The sequence below is a fragment of the Rhipicephalus microplus genome, chromosome 7 (assembly GCF_043290135.1).
Source record: "Rhipicephalus microplus isolate Deutch F79 chromosome 7, USDA_Rmic, whole genome shotgun sequence".
Taxonomy (NCBI): Eukaryota; Metazoa; Arthropoda; class Arachnida; order Ixodida; family Ixodidae; genus Rhipicephalus; species Rhipicephalus microplus.
The window spans coordinates 114,664,873-114,680,547 of NC_134706.1; the positions used below are offsets into that span (position 1 = coordinate 114,664,873).

Consider the following 15,675-nt stretch of genomic DNA (forward strand, 5'->3'; position numbering starts at 1 on the left):
CGGGCCCGGAAACGCTGGTTCAGCCGGGATAGAAGCTCACAATCCAGGTTCTGATCAGCATGAAAACCACGGTCATGGTCGATATCGGCGTGCAGGACCCACCAGGCTCCAGAAAACAAGAAAAAGCAGCAGAAGAAAGCCGTCACCAGGAAGGAAGACGACGATATGGTGAGCAGGAAAGCGCCTTTTTTCTCTGCCTCTACCACTGCTCCAAACAACACAAATACACAGACAGTAGTGCTCGGTAAGGAGAGCAGTGCGCCACCTAACGACGGAGTAAAAGAAGTAAGGCAGACTATCCAGACATTCAGGGCAGAAAACGCCCAACTCCGGCAGGAACTGAATGATCTCGTGGATGAACTGAAGACCTGAAAACAGGACAGACCAATGCTAACCTACAATCAGACTTAACGCTGACAGCCACGGTAGGGCGCCAGGAATTCACAACAACCCCGGCAGACACAAAAAATGCCCTAGCAAATCTTAGCAACCTCATCTCTAACATCCAAGATGAGGCGCGCAAGGATAGAGAAAGTCTGGTGCAACTCACGGCCATAAAATCCAGAAGCAAACCCTATGCTCGGCCATCACCTTAGTATGGCGAGCAGCCGTAAATGCTTCATCAAGTCTGCAACCCTCAAAATATGGCAGTGGAACTGTCGTGGAATCCGTCGAAAGCAAGGTCTTTTGAATCAATACATCAATAAATGCACAAATCCACCAGACATCACCGCCCTCCAGGAAACTGGCTGCTCCCGAAACTCACTGGCTTTTCGGTTTACGAGGGTATCAGCCAAAGTAGGGTTGCTACTTTGGTTGCCAAAGTGGTCACCGCAATTAGACATGACATCGATACAACAGACATTGACCAAGTTTTATTGAAATCATAACGAAACAAAGAACCGACGAAAGCATAATTCTCCTCAATATCTACAGCCCACCAAGCCAGCGAAAAACCAACTACAGCTCCATTCTGCGCAAGGCAGAACAAGCAGCAGGCGAAAAGGGTCTTGTCATCCTTGAAGACATTTGTGCGTGGCACAAGAGCTGGGGATAAGTCAAGGAAACTCAGAAAGGCAGGCATTTGGCCAGAGAAGCTGATCGCAAAAGGCTAAGCGTCATTACAGACAATACTAAACCAACGCTAGTGGGGAATAGTATCAACCGAGATACGTGCTCGGACTTGGCGTTCGTTAAAGGTGTCAGGGAAGCCCGATGGGAAAACGGCGGGTAAACGCTTGGCAGTTACCACTGCATTTTGCATTTCCAGATAGAAACCTTTTCGGTTAAGAAACGACATAGCCTGAAAGAAATTTATGTAGCGCGAGGTGAAAAAACGAACACAGGAAAGAATAGACTGAGAAAACAGAGCGCTACTATCAACAACATGTTTATTTTTGACCTCCAAGCTGCTTTTAAGCCATAATCGTCAGGCGACCAAGCAGATAAGCACGTGTAATTCATATACATGCACGACAATGCCATCTACCTACAAGAAAAAACGATAAACAGGACAACAAAAACCTCGCAGATAAAATCACGTATCACTGCGTACACAGGAACGCCAGTTCCTTGGGTGACAAGGCAATTGAAGGCTTGCTAATACATACATCTCGCAAGCCTTCAATTGCCTTGTCACCCAAAGAACTGGCGTTCCTGCGTACGCAGTGATACGTGATTTTATCTGTGAGGTTTTTTGTTGTCCTCTTTATGGTTTTTTCTTGTAGGTAGATGGCATTGTCGTGCATGTATCTGAATTACACGTGCTTATTTGCTTGGTCGCCTGGCAAATATGGCTTAAAAGCAGCTTGGAGGTTGAAAATAAACATGTTGTTGGTAGTAGCGCTCTGTCTTCCAGTCAATTTTTTCCTGTGTTCGTTTTTTCGCCTCGCGCTACATAAATTTCTTTCAAATGTTTCACCAACAAGCCCGCATCGCCACTCTTGTCGACATAACCGGGCTCGACTTACAGACTGGGAAGCTTTTATAAAACTAGGGCAAAATTCTATGATAAATAAATTGCAAACATTGAGAGTTGGGTCTCGGAAATCATGGCAGATTGGAAAAGATTAACCCGAGAAGCTTTTATAAAACTAGGGCAGAATTCTTGGATAAATAAATTGCGGACATTGAGAGTTGGGTCTCGGGAATAAAGGAAGATTCGAAACGAGTAACCCGAGAAGTTACCCTATATACACACACGCCCGAGGTGGACAAGCATCTCCTACACCTGTGGGACGCCCGCCGGGGCCTAAGAAAAAGATGGAAGCGGCAGAAATACAACCCCAAACTGAGACTTAGGATCGCCGCAGTTACAAGGGAAGCCGAAGAGTATGCGACAGAGCTGTCAAGGCGCAACTGGGACCAAAATCTCAACGAGTTACAAGGTACACTAGGTTGAAAAAGGACATGGGCCTTGCTGAGGGCCCTCATATATCAAACCACGACCAAGACTGAAACTCGTAAGACGACTCAAAAGATTGCACACTGATTCAAAGGCACAGACCCGGAACTGCTAGAACACGTAAAGCTGTGCTATATTGGCGATAAAACGAATACTGACTGCAGTCTGGCATACATTGGTGTAGTTAATCCCGCTCTAGACGAAGCCATTATCACAGAAGAAGCTCGACATGCGAAGCTGTCGGCTACAAAGAACACTACGCCAGGAAAGGATAGCATCAGCAAAGCTATGATACGGAACCTCGATGACAAATCTATCACAAGGATTACAGAATTCATCAACAAACATTAAGAAGAGGGTACCGTTCCAAACGACAGGAAACATGCGGAAATAATAATGATTCCAAACTTTGGAAAGGCTCCAAGCTTGGAAACTTTAGGACCCATTTCGTTAACTTCATGTTTGCGAAAAGTATACGAGAGAATCGTGCTTAAGAGGCTGGAAACCTACCGGGAAGACAATGAACTCATGCCACACACCATGTTTGGCTTCCGAAAATGCCTCTCAACACAGGATATCCTCCTACAAATCAAAGAGGAGGTGCCTATCGATGTCCCAAAATAGGGCGAAAACGTACTACTTGCACTAGATCTTAAGGCTGCTTTCGACAATGTCAGTCATAAGGCTGTGCTGAGGGGCTTAGCAAACTAGGTTGTGGAAAGGAAATACACAACTACATCAAAGCTTTTCTCAGTACCAGAACCGCCACAATTGATATAGGAGGCATCCGCACTGATACGTTTGATACGCCCACAAAAGGAACACCCCAAGGTTCTGTGATATTGCCGATGCTGTTAAACACCGTTATGATTGGCTTAGCTCAGGACGTCAAAAACATTGAAGGACTCAGACATACCATCTACGCAGACGATGTTACATTCTGGGTGACAAGAGGATCTCTAGGCCAAAAACAAGGTCTTCTGCATGGCGCAGCTGATACAGTTCACAACTACATCCGTCAATGTAGCCTCGTCTGCTCTCCGGAGAAATCAGAAGTCCTGAGAGTCTACAGATGAGGATGCGATCTGCAAGACTCCATAGACGTCTATATGGGGTGCAAGAAGATTCCAGAAGTGTCCCGAATTAAGATTCTCGGCATGCGGATACAAAGCAACTGTCGTATAGACAACGCTATCAGACAGCTGTCAAACACTACAGCGCAAATCATGAGGATGATGACCAGAATATATAACAAAAGACGGAGTATGAAGAAGGAGGACACTTGTAGGCTTGTACAGGCCCTTGTGGTCAGTACGATTGTAAACAGTGTCTCCTACCAAACGCCACTCCCACAGAAAAAAGAACAATTAGAGGCGATCCTCAGAAAAGCCTACAAGTGCGCCCTTGGTCTACCTGTCAGCACCTCGTCATAGAAATTCCTTAAACTCGGGATAAACAACACAGTTCAAGAACACATCGAAGCGCATCTTGTTGCGCATAAAATGAGATTACTGTTCACTGCTACGGGCAGGTACACGTTGCAGACATTGGGCATGAGGGATGCTTGCGGAGAAATCAATAACACGGCGAGCATACCAAGAGACAATCGCCAGATCATTGAAGTCATCCCAATATCTCGAAACATGCATCCAGAAATCCATAAGGCTCGAAGAAAAGCAAGATCAGAAGCACAAGAAAAAAATTTCAAGGCAAGAACTGACGTATTGTACGTTGATGCGACCACATACAGGGAGCTCTCCGGGACAGTTGTAAGCGTTGTTGATCACCAACTTAGGGAAGTGAACAGTGCTTCGATCAAAAGCAACAACATCCTCGAGGCTGAAGAAGTAGCGATCGCGATCGCCATCACACACCACAGCGAAGAAGAGTCTACTACAAAAATAGGCAATGGACGCATATCCAGTGCTGCCATCCGCATACTCACGAGAAGTATAATCAACTTCTCGAGTTGATCTATCACGTGGACACCAGGCCGTAAAACTTTGACAAGGAACCAGCGTGCCGACGCCATTGCCCGAGAATACGCTGACCGGGGGGCGCACAACGACTAGGAACCAGTCATAGTTACTGGACGCTATGCAGCAATTTTAGAACAACAGAGAGCCCTGATGAGGATATACCCCCTCCCCACAAAGACCTCAACAGAGAGAAGTCAGTTGCCTGGAGACAGCTGCAGACTAATACGTACCCCAATCTCAGTCTTCTGAGTAAAATCTATCCTGGAATATACACCAACAAATGCCCGCTATGCAGAGAACACCTAACACTCTACCACGTGACATGGACCTGCCAACACACACAGGTAGAGCCAAGAAACTGTACACCAACACCGGCGCAGTGGGAGGCTGCGGTGTCCTGCTCTAAGCCTGAAGAACAGCTCAAGCTGATCGACAGAGCTTGTAAGATGGCAATGGCCACAGGGGCCCTGGACTGGGGACTGCACATTCACCGAAAAAAACTATTTGTAATAAAGTTTTGCATTCATACCACGTGACATGGACCTTCCAACACACACAGGTAGTGCCAAGAAACTGTACATCAACACCGGGGCAGTTGGAGGCTGCGGTGCCCTGCTCTAAGCTTGATGAACAGCTCAAGCTGATCGACAGAGCTTGTAAGATGCCAATGGCCACAGGGGCCCTGGAATGAGGACTGCACATTCACCGGAAAAAAACTATTTGTAATAAAGTTTTGCATTCAGTTTTGCATTCATTCACGCATTGAGCTTGTCCCCTCAGAATTGTCAAACCTAGTGAGTGGCCCTTTGAATATAATATGAAGTGAACCAAACAAAAAATTGGCTCCTTATATGCATGCTACACTAAATTTGTCGGTGAAAGACGATAGTCTTGTGTCTGGAGAGAGTGAACAAAAACTTTATTTGATGTTCTGAGCAAGAAAGTCGGTGAATGGTATTCTGAAGGGTCTGCGTTAGAGTGCTTTGAGCGTGCAGCGGAGGCGAGCGAGCGCTATAAGTCACGTCACACGTGAGACATGAGCACTATCTGGCAGGTATCTTGAAAACAAAGCGCGCGCACCCTGCGCGTCTGCCTCAGAGGTGATCAAGTGTAGAACTCAAGGCTACGGGTAGGTGCCACCACCGTGAACTCAAGGCTACGGGTAGGTGCCACCACCGTGTGTAGTCTTAGCAATGCGTTGGAAACACTTGCCTTTTCGAGCAAGCGTTGCATGGTCAGCGCAATGTTTTAAATGCTACGGTCCTTAGAATTTGCTACGGTCCTTACAATATTTGCTTTTAATTGACAATCTCACAAGTATGAACGCTGAATGTTGAGCAATATTGGTAGGCGCTGTGGATGGGGTTGGCCATTTGGTGTATCGTTTGGCCACTTTGGTGCCGTTTAGGGTGCCGTTAAGGGTGGACAAACAGACAAACGTACAGACAGACCAAAATGTTTGTTTTGAAAGTCCCCAAGAAAGGTTTTCGTCGTTAATAGCGTTTTCGGCCAGTGTTTGCGTTTCCAATCGGCGTTTTGAGCACACGTTTCCGGGCGTTTTCGAGAGGCGCCCAGCCAGCGGACGGTCGAGAGTAATGAGGCACGAGCGGACGGTAAAGTGGGGTGCACAGAGGAGATCGAGCGAACGGCGAGGGAAGGAGCGGCGAAGCACTGCACGGACTCTCTCCTACACTCTCTCGCAAGACATGCTGCGGTCGCGAGGGGCGAGCATAGGCGCGTGTGCCCGCAACTGGTGCTATGGGAGAGGGAGCACCACATTTGATGCCAGGCATAGCCAGACTAAGAAATGCAATCGCCGTTTAAAATTGACAAACTACAGAACCACAGTGAACCTTAGCGAAAGCAATGTCTAGCTTCAAAGGCTCGAGGTGCACAAGCCATTCAAAAAATAAAGGGCGTGCTCACAAATATTGCATGTTTTATGGGTTCGTGAATGATGATGTGTTCGTTAACTCACCAGAACTAAAACTCCAACCAAGGCTGTGCTACGGCATATAGGTCTACAATCCAGTGTATGTGAGCGTGCGTATTGAGGTGACACGAGGAAGCACTAACACTATGTGAAACACGTGAGAGAAAGCACGGATTAGTGGCCTTCGCAGTAATCTGTATGTCATCCGATTGTAGCAACGACAGGGAATAATCCCGCAATGCGTTTTACAACATGGCGTCAACATTTTTGGGGCAAAATTATTAACAGAATTATTTTTGATGAACTAATTTGTGAATAGTATTTCGACACTATTTTCAAAAATGAAATTCGCTTGCCAAGCGCCTAAGAGAAATGTCATATGAAAGTACTACCTCAATGTTTTTTTCATAACAAATTATTCAATGATATTAGGCCAGTGTTACGATCATGTTACGGCATGGGAAAGTCTATAATCAATTTTAGCAAAGAAAACTCCTTTGTGTTGTCTTGTAAATGCTGCCCGTATTGAAAATCGAAAGGACACCCAATAATTTCTAAGCTGCTTGGCTTCATGCGTCTGCTTAAGACAGCAACGCCACGCACTCTCCAATCTGTTTCTACTCGTTTGGTTTCCAGTACTCACAAGACACTGTCTTCCAGAATCTGTCACTTTTTTTCCATTATAGCACTCATGCTTGCAGCCAACAGTTGTCTGGTAAAAAAAACAAAAAAAAATATGATTGATGCTTTTCACTGAAATCAGTATAACACATACATGCCTTCATGAAGAAAGTTGAGACCCTAATACGCATTGATTCGCCAAAATAGCAAGGGAAAAAATTGGCCCCGTATCTGCATGTTGATCTGCTAATCTCCTCGAAAGGCAATAGATTTGCGTATGGCGAGAGTGAACAAAACATTAGTTTGATGTTCTGCAAAAAACAAATTGGTGAATGGTCTTTTGGAGGCGCTGCGTTAAAGAGCCTTGAGCGTGCAGCAAAGGTGAACGAGCTCAGCCAGTCACGTCACACGTGAGACATGAGCGCCATCTGACAGTTTTCAAGTCAACTCAAACGTGAGACATGAGCGCTAACTGGCAGAGGTGAAAAGGTGTAGAACGCAAGGTTACGAGTAGGTGCCACCAGCTTGTTGTCTTAGCAAAGCGTTGGAAACACTCGCCTTTTCTTGCAAGCGTTGCATGGTCGGCGCAGCGTGATAAACGCTACGGTCCTTAGAATTACTTATGTATGCCTTTTCTAGTGAAAGACGCACATACAGAATATATACGTGTTGCCTCAGAGTGTATACGGTGCTTCAGATATGCGCAATAATTGCTTTTTAATTGACAATCGCACAAGTATAGAGTATCCTGGACTGTTAAGGGTAGACAAACAGACAAATGTACTGACATACCAAAAGTTTTGCTTCATAGTTCTCCAAGAACGACTATCTTCCTTAATAAATGCTGTATAAAAACTGTAATAGGACAGCAATAGTCACCTTATACGCAGTGCACTCTTTAAGCAGAAAGGACACAAGAAAAGAACATACACAGAGCAAGGTCGAAAAACTGTCACAGCTTGAATCTTAGGGCACTCTCTGGTACACTGAAAATAATACACGAAACAAACAAACAAGTCCACACAACACAAGCGTGAGCTACCAACTGCCACACTTGTTTTTTTTTTCTTTTTGCGATTGAGCAGCGCACTCCTTCCTCAAACAGAGCCGCTGGATTGAGGGAAGCAACTTTCGCATTATCTGTACCTTCAGCACAAAACCTCAAAGTCTGTGGTGCGAGCACAAGACTTAGCCCCATATCTAGAAACGCTCCTTGGTGTGAGCCTGACTTAAAACCACATTCAATGTAGTCCGTTTGAAACGTGCTTGTGCGTTTTTGCTGCTTTGGCACAGCCTAAAGACAGCGTGTTCGAAACGTGTTTGTGCATCATTGAAGTTGGTGCAAGTTAAGTTCAAGTCAAGCAGCGTTTCTGAATACGGGTGTTATTTATATTACATGCAAAGCCAGGCAACGAAAATGCATGCACTTTAGACCACATTGTCTGGGACTGCGGTTTACTGGAGCCCGGTATTAAGCGTGAACGCTTCGAAACGCTCATCAGATTCCTAGCTTATGACAATCAAGTTCTGGCTGTCCAATACGCCAACGACAGGGCCAGGAGGCTTGACCTCCCTGTTCCGTCTAGGCAATAGCCAGGCTGACACATTCGCGTCATGTACACGATAAAAAAATGAAGCTTTACACAAGAATAAGAATACGGGTGTTATCCTGTTTTCAGAGGTTCCTTGAGTTGGACTTGACTTGAAACCGCCTTCAAAGCAGCGCGTTTGAAACGTGCCTGTGCGTTTGCGCTGCCTTGGCACAGCCTAAAGACAGCATGTTCAGCACGCGTTTGAGCTGCAATGAAGTCGGTGACAAGTCAAGTTCAAGTCAAACAGCGTTTTTGAATAAGAAGGTTACACCCGTGACAGACGGGCAAAAGTAAAGTACTTTGAAGTAAACCCCTTTTGTCGTTTAAGGGGGCCAATTGCAGAAAGGAGTGGCGCTGATGACGCACGGCACCAGAATACTGCTTTAGGCGGTGCCTTAGAAGAACGCTGCAGAAAAAATGGCGCTGTTTGTGGAAGCAGCAAGATTGGAAATATTAAAAAGAATCTGCGCATGTACGTCACATTCAGTGACGCCGGAGCATAAAACCGTTTTTCTTTCACTTTTTTGCGTTTTTAGCAGCAACTTAAGTTCGTATGGCAACTATGAACAGTCGGTGTTTTGCTGTTTTTGTTTTTTGTCATGCTTTTTACATGGCTGCGTCCAGCTGGGTCAGTGACGGTGTGCCGCGTTTCATCGTGGTGCTGCGACGTCTCAGCGCACAGACAGAGATAAAGCAACAGTTGAGGTGGGCCTGACTCTTGTCGCCCTCGGCTCCATCGAAGATGAGCTAAACGCTGCGAAGGAAAGAATGATGAGCCTCAAAGAAAGACTCGTCATGAACAGCTTCATTTTGACTGATTCCGCACTGTCCCCGAGCCATCAACCGCAAAAGGTGGGCTTATGTGCGCAACGAACGCTGGTTCGAAGACACATTCCCGTTATAAGGCGACGGCCACTTTAAGCAGTGTTTTCGAGTGAGCCCAGCCACCTTCCGTTTCGTTGCGGACAGCTTACGCCCTTCGCTAGAGAGGGTCACAACTAATATGCCCTAACCCTAACCCTAACTTGATCGCGCTAGTAACGTAATGCCGGCGTTTGAGAGTATAGACCGACTATAGGCCTTCACTTTTCAAGAAATTTCACTGCTGCTGAAAATGAAAACATTTTCTCAGCGCAAAAAAAAATACTGGCAGGGCACCGCAGTGTTGCGAAACGTTTTATTCTATTGATAAATTATGCACACCGTATGCGAGAGTACTCCCTTCCTGCCAGAAAAGTAGATGCGGGATCTGCCTTTGCGAAAAGAATTTTTGCCGCAAAGGAGTTACTCCTTTGTCGTGTGTCACTGTGCCTGAACGCCTTTTCGAAAGATGTCCCCTTGTCTAAAGGACTTCAGGGTGCCCGTGTGTTAGGGTCTTTACACTCCCTTCATGAAGTATTTGCGCATGCGAGTGACCACGCCCTGCAGAAAGGCATGTGCATGGCGACCTGTGGTGGAACAATATTATACTCGGCCACAACTTTTCTGGGCATTGGAGCGAAGGCTACAGATTCAAGTCACGTGCATCTTACCACCAGTGAGTGTAGTTCTACAATTGCGCCTGTAGATGCAACGTAAAATACAACATTTCCTCCTGCATTGTCTGCGTGAAGCTGTTTGAGACAGGGGGCAGCTAACACCAGTGAGATATTCGTATTTCTTTGAAGTTATTTATTCCGCCTTCACATTTTTGAATGCACCATAAAGTTCCACCTTTATTTATGTGCCGTGGAGGCTAAGCGGCGTCTGCGTTTATATGAAACACTGGTGGTACAGTCCCGTCACTTTTCAAAGTGTTATGCAATGCGTGCCAAAGGGGACAGCCTCGCGTAGTGGTATACATGTGCAGAAGCTCTGCCCCCGTAGCTTTCCCTTCAGTGCCAAGAAAAGTTGTCACTGAGCATTAAGGGGCCCTGCGAAGCTTTTTATTCTGCATTCTGCACTGCAAAAATTTGTGCAGTGCCGAGCACTAAGATGAAAGCGAAATAAAGATCACTGCTGGTGCACCATAGCGCATGTAATTAGCCTTCGAACTTCAATATACCAGCAGACGATGAGCAAACACGCTCTATTTGGCATTTCACTCTTTTGCTGATGTCAAAGGCCGCTTCAAATCAATGCGCACCTCTCACTCTGACGTGCCCGGTGTTGACAGTTTTGCAGCACTCCTAGTGTCGTCGTGTAATTGTTTTCACGTGTTCTGATTTTAAAAGAAAGATTATTTTTTATCTGGTGAATTATAGCAAGTTTTTATTACATTTCTTGATGCGCAAGGCTGAAAACTTATCTCGCTTCGTACAAATATTACGCGTGATTTGTCGAGTGAAACCACACTGATTTGTGTCAATCTATTCCGAAAACAGTGCGTTTTCTTTGTACAAAGCAAAGTATAACAGATTTGTTATTGGCTTTTCTACTCAAGCAAAGTTATTGATGAATTCCACAATTCCAGATGTGACGAGAACAACACGTGCTTAGCGCCATCTCGCTAACTATTACAAAAACACGCTCAAACCACCGAGCTCAGACTAACGACAATGATAAATGATTTTTTTTTCAAATCGCGCACCGTAAGTAAGCTGAAGAACGCATGCGCTGTGACCGAGATGATTGCTGCCAAGCGCTGCTCAGCGCGGTCATGTAAGCTTCAATTCCGGTGACAGAGCTTTTAGCGGCGAAGTTCCTTAAGACTTGGGTCATGCGTTTTCTGTATGTATAGTAGCCACCTCCCATTTCAGTTCTTATAAGGTTCGCTGGGTGGCGGTACTTTTATATGATGAAAATATCATGAAAGATGCAATATGATGGTACTTGAAGCATACACTAGATGGAGGGATCTACAGATGTACGGACAGACATACAGACAGACGAACTATCGGACGGATTGACGGGCAGACGGACGGACGGGTGGATAGACAGACAGACAGACAGACAGACATACAGACAGACTAGCAGAGAGACAGACGGATGGATGGATGGACATTTACACAGACAGACGGGTGGATGGACAGATGTACGGACAGATAAATAGATAGACAGACATATGTATAGACCGATAGATAGATGAAAGGACGGATGAACGTACAGACAGATAGATAGACAGACCGAGAGACAGATGAATGGACAAACAGATTGGCAGAGGAAAAGATGGACGAGGCTAGCGGATGATTCATGGACTTACCAATAAAACCCTTCGAACTTTTGCCTTACTCATCATCATTCACTCTGCGGGTAGCCTGTCATGTTTTTCTCATAGTTTTTGCTTTGCCATGTGTTAGTGTATATTCAATTTTTTCATATTCATGACGCAAATACGTCAGTCGAGTCGTGGTGAACATCACCATAAAACAGTTTTGTGTTAAAATAACTAGGACAGATCCTTGAAGTGAATGCAGACGATGAGACGAAGCCATGTGCATTGCATCAAGAATTCTAGCCTTATATGCAACTCTGGTAAATAACCTTTTTTTGGAAAAATTTATGTGCCTTTTTGGGTGCAATTTCACCCTTTAATTCATACGGCAATGAGCTGCATATACCATAAAACATTTTACGACTAACGTTTTTGGTGGTCACGGATCTTTCGGTTTCTTCAATTGTTGTTGTTGTACCTTTGCCGCTGTTATGGTGTTGTGGCCCTCTCTTTTTTTTTCTTAAAAGCCTTTTATTTTGTTCTTGTTAACCTTTTGCTTTATCGTATGCTTCGATTGGTGGGTAAAGTCGTTGTTTGCACATTGTTGTTTCATTTTGCTTCATCTTTTTAAACCATTTGCACGCTATCTATCTATTTAGTCGGTTTAGCACAAAGTTATTTCGACCTGTGCTTCAAATGTGCACAGCGACAGGACGGACGGAAGCCAGATGGACATCATGAGGTCCTAGCAAGGTTCGCCACTAAAACTTGTTTATGCATTGAGGTCCTCATAGACCACTGCGGGGAAAGCGTGTTACGAGGGACATTATTCATTTTTGTCGTCTATCCATATCACGGGTAAAGTGCGTCGTGCTTTGTGCGGTAAAGTACTCATGGCATCGGTGTTTTGAGGTGCAGGTGTATATTTTTTACATCTTCTGTGCACTTCTAAAATACTGTTTTATTAGTCAGCCTGATTATAAGTAAACGTGCGCGAAAACGATGTGGAGGAACCCGGGCTGACTGAAGCACCATGGTAGGCCGACTGATGCAAGCCAATTGTTGGGGGAATAGTTCTCCGTATAAAATACGTACGTGCGTTGACATGCATATCCGCTAAGGGAGTTCGAGTGCACTCTAAACAGCCAGTGTTTAGTTTTTGTTTCTTTGTTGAAACAATGACTGCCTATTGCACTCTGAAGTGAATAGCCCAGCTGAAAAAATCAAGGAAATATGCTTCACATGAATCGTCTATGAAGTATTATAATTATGCCTGACTTTAGTGGGCAACAGGAGTGAGACACAACCGGCTCGTAGTGCGGGTTTCCAGGATGCTTATTAGTTTACTTAAACAAGTGTGCTGTCAGGTCAAGCTATTTTCCAGATTGTAGGTAGCAAGCAGCTAAGCAGGAAGGAATCAATGAGTTAGGTAGGGTGAACTTTGATCAATACGAGCACAATTGAAGATTTTCGCAAGTAAGTAAAGTTCAACATAACGGGAAGGTGGTAAGGAACTGTATATATGATCTTGTCTCTCCTGTTTTGGTCTATTTGCTGCAGTCTTCATGATTTACTTTTATCTGTGAAATATTCTGGATAGCGAACAAGGGCATCTGCGTATTGATGTGAGCATAGCATACAAGCAATTAAAAAAAGTACTATGGAAGGACAGTTGAACAAGGTTTACGATCGACGGCTATAACATAATTTGTTCACATTTACTGCATCATATGTGGAAGAGCAGTGTCAGGTGCACATGGACGTGCACAAAAGAAGTGCAAGTAAATTGACTTTTTTTCTTTTGCTACAAGTGACTCAATGGTATATTAGAGATGTTCTGCTGTACTAAGCTTTCTACATTACATTGAACTCGGAACACGCCTCGGGCTGTACGTAGTACCCGATAATGACAGTAAGAAAATATTGAAGGAACAGATAACTATTCTGTGCTTCGCTAAAGATCGAATTGCAAACAATTTTTGAATGTGAAAAAAAGTGGCTGATAACTCTGTCCAGGAACTATATAACTTAAAAACGACCCTCGTATTCACAGAGGTAGCAGAGAAATTAGGATGCATATTTTTGCCACAAGGGTGAACGAGTTAATGCTGTATAGCAACGAGAGGTAATGCGAAGAACGGAGAGCAGCTCGAAACTTGACGTGGGCAATATATAATCAAGCACACAAAGACAGAGTTTACGTAGGACGAGCGTGCACTAACAACTGTCTTAGCTTGGCACCTAGAGCGCACTGCTCAAAAAGGAAAAATTCACAGCATATTCAAGGAATGAATGATGATGATTGGAGCGAAGTGTTCATCCGTCCATACATAACACTATCCGTCTTTGTGTTTGTCCGTGCATCCATTCGTGTGTCAGTCTGTTCGTGCGTTCGTCCATCCGTCCGTTCTCGCATTCGTTCGTACATCCGCCTATCCACGCGCGCATCCGTCAGTTCTACCATCTGTCTGTCTGTCTGTCTGTCTTTCTGTCTGTCTGTCTGTCTGTCTGTCTGTCTATTTGTCTATTTTCAAGTTTCTTTCTCTGTCTGGTGAAGAGCTGCCCCGCCCCTCCACACCCGGCACTCCGCTTCGCCCATGCCCCACCAACGATCCTACATTTAATTCGACGATCCAGGAGACTGAGAGAGGCACTCGTTCTCCGCTCTGCGCTCGTGCCCGACCCGCCTTACTGCGGCTTGCTCCCGATTCCGCCGCACCAGGATCCCGGCCTCGAGATCAAGACCACCATCCCCGGCATCAGATAGAAAAAGCACACACACCAGTCTGCCCTTCACCAGGAGACTCTCGCAATGATAGAGGAGTGGCTCGCCGGCCGGGTTATACTGTACTTCGATGGCTCAGTCACAGCGGACGGTTCGGCGGCAGTCGCTTGTTTCGCCCCATCCCTCGGTCTCCGTGAGAAGTGCCAGCTTCCCACAAGTGCCTCCTCCACTGCTGCTGAACTTGCCGCGATTCATCTCGCGGCAAATCAACTCGTTGACTTCCTTTTCCAGTCGGCAGCAGTGGTGTGTGACTTTCGTGCCGCCCTCCTGACACTTGCCCGCCGAGAGCGCGGCGCCTCCATTGCGCAACGGCTCGCGCGGAAGTTCGCAGTGATCGTGCGGATTGGTTGTAATGTTGTGTTCCAGTGGGTGCCGTCTCATGTTGGAGTACTCAGAAACGAAACAGCGGACGTGCTCGCCAAGGAGGCTCACCACCCCAGCACACCCATTTCATCGTTCATCCGCGTGAGTGATGTTGCGCATCTTCGTATTGCGCGCCATGTGCGCGCTTTACACCCGGACTCACGTGTGGCTACAGGAAACCCCCCGCGACCGCTGCCGGGGACCGGCATCAGCAGGCGTGCCCGGGCCTTCCTGCGTCGGCTTCGCACCGACTGTTCCCGCACCGCTGCGAGGCGGTTTCGCTTCACCAACAGCGGAAGCCCTTCGTGTGCCGAATGCCCGGCAGAGGAGACCACCGAGCACATCCTGCTTCAGTGCCCCGGCTACACTAAACAGCACCGGCGGCTCTTCGACGCCTACTGTCGTCTCGGACTGCCAAACGTGAGCCTCGACCACTTCCGGTTTCCCCAGGCCCACTGCTCGAGCCTCATGCGGGCCTTCGAGGCCCTACTCAAGTTTTTTGGCGACGCTGCTCTCAACGCGCGCCTCTAGCGCGGCCCGGATCCATGTGTCCATGTTTGTTAACGTGTCGGGCCACGCCCACCTCCTCTGACGCTCGCCAAGAGGTGCTCTTGTTCACTCCCCATGCCGGCTCGTCTGACTGCTTTCCCTTTCTCAGCGGCAGCGCGGGCGCTGCGTCTGAGAATATCCGAGACAGTCGTCTGTGTCCTTTCCCTCTTATACTTTCCTCCTCAATCTTTACCCCCTTCCCCCTCGCGGAGCCGTGTCGGTGACTTCGTATTGCAAGAGAATAACAGCTCCGCGCTTTTCTCTTTACTTTCATCATTCAAGAACCTCTACCTCCGCGCAGCCAGGTGGCGACGAG

At 46.4% G+C, this 15,675-nt stretch overlaps 1 protein-coding gene across 3 annotated transcripts in view; it reads right to left on the reverse strand.

Annotated features, from left to right (window-relative positions):
* LOC142767596 (uncharacterized) overlaps positions 1–15,675 on the reverse strand; it is a 174,724-nt gene that overhangs the window by 41,588 nt on the left and 117,461 nt on the right. For 2 of the 3 annotated variants that reach the window (XM_075869590.1, XM_075869592.1), the window contains one exon: positions 6,960–7,028. The exons of the other annotated variant lie outside the window; for it this stretch is intronic. In XM_075869590.1, coding sequence (XP_075725705.1) covers positions 6,960–7,028 — 69 coding nt within the window. The remainder of the gene's footprint in view (positions 1–6,959; positions 7,029–15,675) is intronic. 3 annotated transcript variants of the gene reach the window in all.